This window comes from Mus caroli, chromosome 11, assembly GCF_900094665.2.
Source record: "Mus caroli chromosome 11, CAROLI_EIJ_v1.1, whole genome shotgun sequence".
Classification (NCBI taxonomy): Eukaryota; Metazoa; Chordata; class Mammalia; order Rodentia; family Muridae; genus Mus; species Mus caroli.
In genome coordinates, this window is record NC_034580.1 from 93,928,782 (window position 1) to 93,936,985 (window position 8,204).

Here is an 8,204-nt window from a genome sequence, read left to right on the forward strand (position 1 = left end):
AAAAAAAAAAAAAAAAAAAAGACTGTTTCAAATAAATAAAAAAGAGTTGGGCATGGTGGCCCACGCCTTTGGGAGGCAGAGGCAGGTGGATTTCTGAATTTGAAGCCAGCCTGGTCTACACAAAGTGAGTTCCAGGACAGCCAGAGCTATACAGAGAAACCCTGTCTTGAAAACCCAAAATAAACAAATAAATAAATTGATTAATTAATTTAATGAAATTTAATTAAAAAAAAAACCAACAAACAAAACCAAACAAACCAGATTCAACAGCATAGGCTGCCTGATCTTGTGGTGCAGGCCTGAGGAGTTTATGGGGTATATGAGGATCAAAGGCTCAATGATTCTGAGAGGGCTAAAGGCCACCCTGTAGGACTTAGTAAGACAGCTTGGTTGTAGCAAATTAGGAAAGCACATGTCCAGTGTGGGGGAAGAGTATGTAACAGTGTTACTAGTCCTCACAGCTCACTGAAAAGTGACCTAAAATAGATGGACACTAGCATTTAGCGTTTGGAAACATGAATACTTCCAACACAAATGATGATTAAGTTGAGCGTGGCAGCTCCTGTCTGTACCCTGACATCTGGGAGGCTGGAAAGAGGGTCCTAAGCTGGTCGCCATCTTGGGTCCCCTAGCTTCCAATCTGAGCTATGGAACAAGGCCTAGTGACAGCACTGTATGGGGTATTATGTATTTATGAGACAGCCAGTGAAGTATAATGAAAAATAATGAATAGAGAGTCATTATTTCCAAAAGAGACTTTCATTTCCTAACTTATGGTCTTAACATCTCCAGGCACTGATTACAAAATAACTTAATGTTAGCTAATGTAACACTGGCTTTTTTAAAACATTAATTTCTTTTTTAAGTAAACTAAAGTGAAGACTTTCTTCCAACACCATGGTGTGTTTATTATGGACCTATTGGAAGCAGGATAAAGACTGAACTAAAAGAAAAAAAATCTCAACTTGGGGCTGGAGTGATGGCTCAGCGGTTAAGAGCACTGACTGCTCTTCCAGAGGTCCTGAGTTCAAATCCCAGCAACCACATGGTGGCTCACAGCCATCTGTAATGAGTGAGATCTGACGCCCTCTCCTGGTGTGTCTGGCGTGCTTACATGTAATATCTCATTTGGATCTAAGGGCAGGATTAGACATTTGAAATGTGTCTCTTGTTAATCCTGGCGAGTGTTAAGGCAATGCTGGTTAACACACTTAAAATGAAAGACACACACATTAATTTGACAGCATATACAAAATATATTCGATGAATTTTAGGAAAACCATTTCTCCATGCATTTAGTTGGCTTTATGGCAAGTTACAGTAACAACAGAACAAGAGTTAAATATTGAGTGTGAAGAGTAGAGGGCTGGGAGGCAGTGGCACTAGCATAGTCCCAGCCCTGGGGAGGCAGAGGCAGGTGGATCTGAGTTCAAGGCCAGCCTGGTCTACAAGAAGGAGTACAGGACAGCCAGGGTTACACAAAAAACCAACCAACCAAACAAACAAAAAACCCAAGACAGAGTCTGGGGAGCTGGAGAGATGGCTCAGTGGCTGAGACCATTTAACTGTTCTGGGAGGGGGAACAAGCTAGGTTCACAACACCCACCCCAACCAGGGAGCTCACAAGCGCCCATAACTCTAGATCCAGGGAACTCCTACTTGTCTGACCGCCACAGGCACCGCACCCCCAGGCATGCACATGCTAATGCACATCCACACACCCACACCCTCACAAAATAACTCTCTAGAAACAAACAATGAACCCCACCCCCACCCCCAGATTAGATTCTTGGGCCTCTACTATTAAGCCGCACAACTTTTGACACCTTAATTATACCATCCTGGGTCCCAACTTTCCTTGAATGTGAAACAGAAATCTAAGAATCAAGGCTAGACAGCATGTGTAGTGGAGTCTGAGGCAAGAGGACCTTGGAAGTTCCATGCCATCCTGGGCTATGTGAAACCCTGTGACAAAAACATAGTGGTGCTGGAGAAAGGGCTGGGTAGCTAAGAGCACTTGCAGCTCTTGGACAGAACAGGGCTCAGAATCTATCACCCACAAGGTGGCTCACAACCACCTGTAATTCCAGTTCCAGGGGATCCCATGCCACTCTCTTACCTCTGCGGGCACCAGGCAGGCATGAGGTGCAAACACGCATGCAGGCAAAACAATCACACACGTAAAATAAAGTGTATCTTTAAAGTACTTTAATGAAATAAATAAATAAAAACCCTACACATATGCACACAAAGTAACAGAGCTAGGAACATCAAAGTTTTACATCTCCGGATCTTTTATTCTCTACCCTAAAGTCACCTGCTTTTGGCTTTACACAGATGCTGCAGGTTTGGCTTATATAACCAGTGATCTTGCTTTAATTTTTTTTTTCCTTCAGGGGCAATCATGGAGGACACACAGTTTGAACGGGGAGGGGTCTCACTCTATAGCTCAGGCTGGCCTGAAACTCACTATGTAAACCAGACTGATTTGGAACTGGGGGCAAATCCTCTTCAATCTCCCAAGAGCCAGGATTACAGTTCCCAGCCACTAGGCTCCGTTTAACGTAAAAGCTTTTCTGCATCTCTGGCTCTGAGAGCAAGATATAGAGCATGTGGCCTCTGATCTCAGCATTCAAAAGTACACAGAAGAAAGCGTCCCCAAACTGGACACTGGCACATGCCTGGAATGTCAGCACTGAGAGACAACAGTAAGAGCCTTGCTCACGGTTCCAGGCCACTTTGGGCTAAACAGAGATTTGTCTCAAAAAAAAAAAAGGGGGGGGGTGAGGAATATTGCTAATAGAATCTTGTGCTGGGTCCCCAGTATCACAAACACAAAATGAAACCATTCTAAGAGAACATTAAAACAATCTTCATAAAGAGAAGGCTACGGGCATGGTGGTGCACGCCTTTAATCCCAGCACTCCGGAGGCAGAGGCAGGTGGATTTCTGAGTTCGAGGCCAGCCTGGTCTACAAAGTGAGTTCCAGGACAGCCAGAGCTATACAGAGAAACCCTGTCTCGAAAAACAAACAGAGAGGGAGAGAGAGAGACAGAGAGAGAGAGAGAAGGCTACAATGCATCAAGCATGCAAAGATTTAAGTCTCTCTCATCTTAAAGGTGGGGCAAGAGTCTTTCACTTGTATTCATGATCACGATTTGAAATTAGCTATTATTTTTGTACACATTTCCAGATCTTACGAAAAAGTCTCATTCTGTGATAACCTACTAAGAAATAATCAGCCCCCTGTTAGTTCTTTTAGTTTAGTTCTGAGGATTTTTCTTTTGTTTTTATTTTCAAACAGAATTTCTCTATGCATCCCAACTGTCCTGGAACTCTCCATGTACACTAGGCTGGACTGGAATAGGCAGAGATCTGCCTGCCTCTGACTCTTGAGTGCTGCGCTTAAAGGTGTGCAAACGATAGCCTGGCAGGTTTGAGCGTTTAGAAATTCATGAAGCAAGCAGGACAGTGTGGCACATGCTTTTAATCCCAGCACTCCAGAGGCAGAAGCAGGCAGATCACTGAGTTTGAGGCCACCCTGGTTTACAGAGCAAAGTTCCACAACAGCCAGGGCTAACACAAAGAAACCCTGTCTGAAAACAAAACAAACAAACAAAAAAAAAACCAAAACAACAAAAAACCCTAAAAACTAAAAATAAAAGCTGAAACAAGCCCAGGCAGCAGAGGACAGTGGCTCACAGCTACGATGCTGTGGAGAAACCACCTCAAGCTCCCGGGCTACTCCTGAGATCCTGTCTCTAAAAAGAAAAGCCAAACAAAAACAAAGAAGGATTTAAAAACAAGAAACAGCAATATCGCTTTAACCACAAATGAGGATCAGGCTTCCCTCAATCCTCACCTCAAACAGGAAATTCTCCACTCAGAATAGCAAGGTGGTCAAGAACTATCGAAGTTTTGGACTCTTCCTTTTGAACTCTTTTGGGTAACCCTAAACTGTCAGTTGTCCAGGTAGTAATTTCAATGGTAAAGACTTTCACACTAGTGCTGGACTTGAAACCACCATAAATTATTCTTTTTGGCGGCTCCACTTTAAAGCAATACAACATTTTACATAGGCAGTTTTTATTATTATGCCCCCAGCCCACCATTAAGTTACAAATGAAAACTCGAATGTAACCAATGAACTTCTCCACTCCTCACTGCCACTTGGCATAGGAAGTCTGAATTTACAGTCTCTCCACAGCTCTTCCCTCCTACCTTAACTTTATAACTTTAAATACTTTTTCAAGAAATACAAAGACTATACAGAAGTTTCGTCCCTAGGTGAGACATTCACCCGAAGCCCACAAACTTTTGTCTCAAATTTATCTTTTAAAGGGAGCTGAAGGGAAACACTGGGTGTTAAAAATACAACAAGAGAGAGGAGACAGAAAGCCAGCAAGTGAGATGAACACTGAGCCTGGACCCAACACAGGTCAGTCAGCCTGAGCCTCTGCCAGAAAAGGCCAGGTAACATTTTCTCTTGTGTAAGTTTCTTTGTCTCTCGGCCTACCAATGAAACCTCCAGCACATTTCCAAACTATTGTATTTCGTTTCACCAGTAGTTAGGATACTTCCCAAAGGAATCCTTTTCTCAGACGTGAACTCGCCTTTAAAGATCTTTCTGACTATGTACGGTTCCATTCCTGGACTACAAACCTCCTTTTCCAGAGGACAAACTTAAAACAAAACAAAAAAACAAAACAAAACAAAAAACCAGGAATGGATTCTCCGAAGGCTCTCAGACCTACCTTCCTCGCATTCTCTGAACAGATATCTAAGTTCCCAATAAACAATGAACCACAAAAGAATAGACTAAACGGGGAAGAGGAAGTATCAGAATATCCAAACAGCACGAAAACCCCACAGTCGCCTCTATCGTCCAGTTTACTACCACCCCCAACTTCCTACTTCCACCGAGGACTCATCGATTCCCGCTCGGGTGGAGATAAACGATTCACGAAGGCAGCAGGCGCTGGCCAGCCGGGGACGGAGTGCTTTCATTGCGTGGTGGAAGGAGGCTAGCCAAGGGCTGGGCAGAGAATGGGAAGCTGGGTGTTATGGGGGAGGGGGGATTTAGGGCGCCAGGGCTAATCCCGGCCAGGGCCCGCGGGTGGAAGGGGCAGCAGGCGAACCTCCCGGAAGGCGAGGCAAGCCGGTGCGCGGGGCTTGCGGGTCGCGAGCAGGGGAGGACGCCGGCGGCCGCATCGGGGGCGGGTGGCGGGCCGCACAAGGGAGGAGGCTCCGATCGAGCGACTGTTTGGGGTGCGAGAGCTGGCCTTCGCCGCCGCCCGAGACCCCTCCGAGCTCACACCTCAAACCTGCTCTTGGTCACTCCGTTCACGTCCCTCCTCATGGGGCCGGCGGGTGCGGCCCGGGCAGGGCGCTGCGGCGTGCGGAGTGCAAAGATAGGGGCCAGGGCAGGCCCCGGAGTTCCGGGAGCGGGAGGAGGCGGCGGCGGCGGCAAGGCGAGGCTCGCCCGGCCGACGCGGAGGAGAGGCCGCTCGAGTCCCGCGGGGGCCTCCACCACCGCCCGCGGCGTCCGCGGCCGCGACGACTGCCAGTCGCTAGCTCGGTCCTCTCCAAAGCCTCAACTTCAACCCAAAACAAAAACACTCCCCACCTGCCAGCAACGCCGCTCCTCATTGGGCAGAGCCGCCCGGGCCTCGGAACGCCGGGGGAGGGGAGGAGCGCTCGGCCGCGGCGGCGGCGCGAGCCCACCCCTCCCCCACCCGGCGCAGCCCGGGACAGTGAGCCCGCGAGCGCCTGGAACGTGGGGTGACCGGGCGCCAGCCCACCAGGACAAGGAGAAGCAGGGAAGTGCCCAAGTGCGCGCCTGCTTCGGTGCGCGCGCGGGCGTGTGTGTGTGTGTGGGGGGCACGGTGTGTGTGCTGTGGGGCGGGTGCGAGTGCGCGCGTGCCCGCGGACCAGCGAGAAGAGAACAGGGACGGGAACATCACCGGATCCCCTCCAGCACTGCGAGGACTCCCTGGCACGTAGCGACCCACGCGGAACCTGAGCTTTCAGCTTAGGGTCCCCAGCCCTGATCTGATCACTTCCCAGGCGGCCTGAGCTGGCACCCACGTCTTTCTGACCACCCAGCTCCCGTCCTCTATCACTCACTGTCGCCTTGAACCCAAAGTGCAGCAGGCGGTCCCTGCTCGGAGCCATTTTCCTCCTCTTTCTAGACGTCTCTAGGTTGGGGCAGTGCCGCCGCCGCTGCCGCCGTAGGTGCTGCCGCCGCCTCCCCCACCCCGGTGAATTGCATTACGGGGTGCTGCAGGGAGGCCTGGGGGGCCCCTGCCGGGCGGATGGCTCTCAGTGCCAGCCTCCAGAAGGCAGGAGCTGGTTGCGCTAAGAGGAGGACCTAGCGCCAGCTCTGCACAGGAGCTGGCAGCGAGGCTACACCTCGGGATCAGGGGGTGCAATGCCCCAGTCCAGTACCCATTCCTTGGGCCGGGGGAGGGGCTGGCGTCAATCGGGTGGGGGCGGGCAAGGCACAAGGGCCATTGGCGTCCCCGCCCCTCCGGCCGCTGGCGCCCAATGGGCTGCAGCGGCTGCTCACCCTCCAATCAAAGAGCTGGTTGGTCAGAGCCACGGCGTGACGCCATTTCGGCGGGAAAAACAAGCATGTAGGAGCGAGTAGGCGGGGGCGGTTGTCCATAGGAAACTCTGACTTCCCTTGGATTTCGCTCCTAGTATAAAAGGTAGTCTGTCATCTTTTTATGTTAACTCCAGCCTTCAAGACTTCCAAAATCTATGACCTATTTTCCACGAATTATGAAATAACCGAGAGTGAAATTGATCTGTCAGAGAGAAACATTACAAAATGTACCAAACCTGAAATATTAAAAACTACCATAAATCCCAGCCATCCTGATTAGACCTTAATACTGCTTCCAATTTTATGCTCAAAGCAATTACGTGTTTGTCGTCAGACCTTTTATACTTAGTTTTAGAACTAGAAAGAACGTTTAAGAGCAAAAGTGTTACAGTATACCCACATACATGAAATAAGCAAATGTGTACAAAAAAGAGAGAAAGGCTGGCCCTCTTTAACAAATAAAAGAGCAAAATGTTGTGAACCTTTTTAAAAAAAAAAAACTTATGATTTATAGCCCCTAAAATAAAATGTCCCCCCCCCCCTTTTTTTTTTTTTTTGAGATTGTTTACGAAGCCTGTTCTGGTTGCCTCTGCCTCCAGTTCTGGCATTAAAAGCATTTGTCACGCCTGACAGAACTTTTTTTTTTTTTTCCCTGAAGAGGCATTCCTAAGCAAACTACCTTTAAAAAAACTTAGTTCTTTGGCCCACAAAAACCTAGGTCCACATGAGACATTCTCTGAGTCCCACGTGACTTTTTTTTAATTTTTAAATACTTATGTATGTGAGTACACAATTGCTGTGTTCAAACACACCAGAAGAACACACCAGAAGAGGACATCTGATCCCATTACAGATGGTTGGGAGCCACCATGTGATTGCTGGAAATTGAACTCAAGACCTCTGGAAGAGCAGTTCTTGCTCTAAACCGCTGATCCATCTCTCAAGCTCCCCCTCACCCCCATGCTTTTAAAAGTATTTACTTCAGGCAGTGGAAAAAAAAACCCACAAAGTTTAGTGGCATCCGAAAGCTGTTTCTCCCAGCAAGAATTACTGATGAAGGTTTAACTGCAAGTCAGGAAAAGGTGAGAAAGAGAAAAGTTGACAGACAAGTCAAGTATGGGAAAGAAAAAAACATCTGGGCTCATTGGTCTACCAACTGTGCTGTGAGCCCATTTAGAACAGTACTCAGTGAAGCTGTTGGGTTTCTAATTAATTTGGATTTTTGAGAGGTTAACAAATGGAAATACTCAACGAATAAGATTTTATAGTGACTGTAATCCCACAAGGTAATCCCAACCTGTAATGCTGCTTAAGGACTGCTTGAGGTCAGAATCCTTCTGGGCTTGCTAGAGACATTGTCTCAAAGACACAAATCACAAACAACAAAAGCCCCAGCACTTGGGAAGGGAATGCAGGAAGATAAAAGAGTTTAAGGTCAGCCTCAGCAACACAAGTTAAAGTCTGGCTGGGCTACATGAAACCTAGTCACAAAAAACTACCAGCCTGGTCTCCGCAGGGAGTTCCAGACCAGCAGGGGGACATTGAATCTGTCTTAAAAAAAAACAAAACAACAAACAATAAAAAACACAGAGGCACA

At 47.9% G+C, this 8,204-nt stretch overlaps 1 protein-coding gene across 2 annotated transcripts in view; it reads right to left on the bottom strand.

The window, feature by feature from the left end:
- Window positions 1-6,451, bottom strand: part of Fbxl20 (F-box and leucine rich repeat protein 20) — a 67,979-nt gene extending 61,528 nt beyond the window's left edge. The window contains exon 1 of one of the 2 annotated variants that reach the window (XM_021177652.2): window positions 6,127-6,451. In XM_021177652.2, the coding sequence (XP_021033311.1) occupies window positions 6,127-6,174 (48 nt within the window). In that variant the 5' untranslated portion in view covers window positions 6,175-6,451. Of the gene's footprint in view, window positions 1-5,317; window positions 5,742-6,126 lie in introns of those variants that run through there. The other variant, XM_021177653.2, reaches the window with a different exon arrangement.
- Window positions 6,452-8,204: the final 1,753 nt, after the last annotated feature.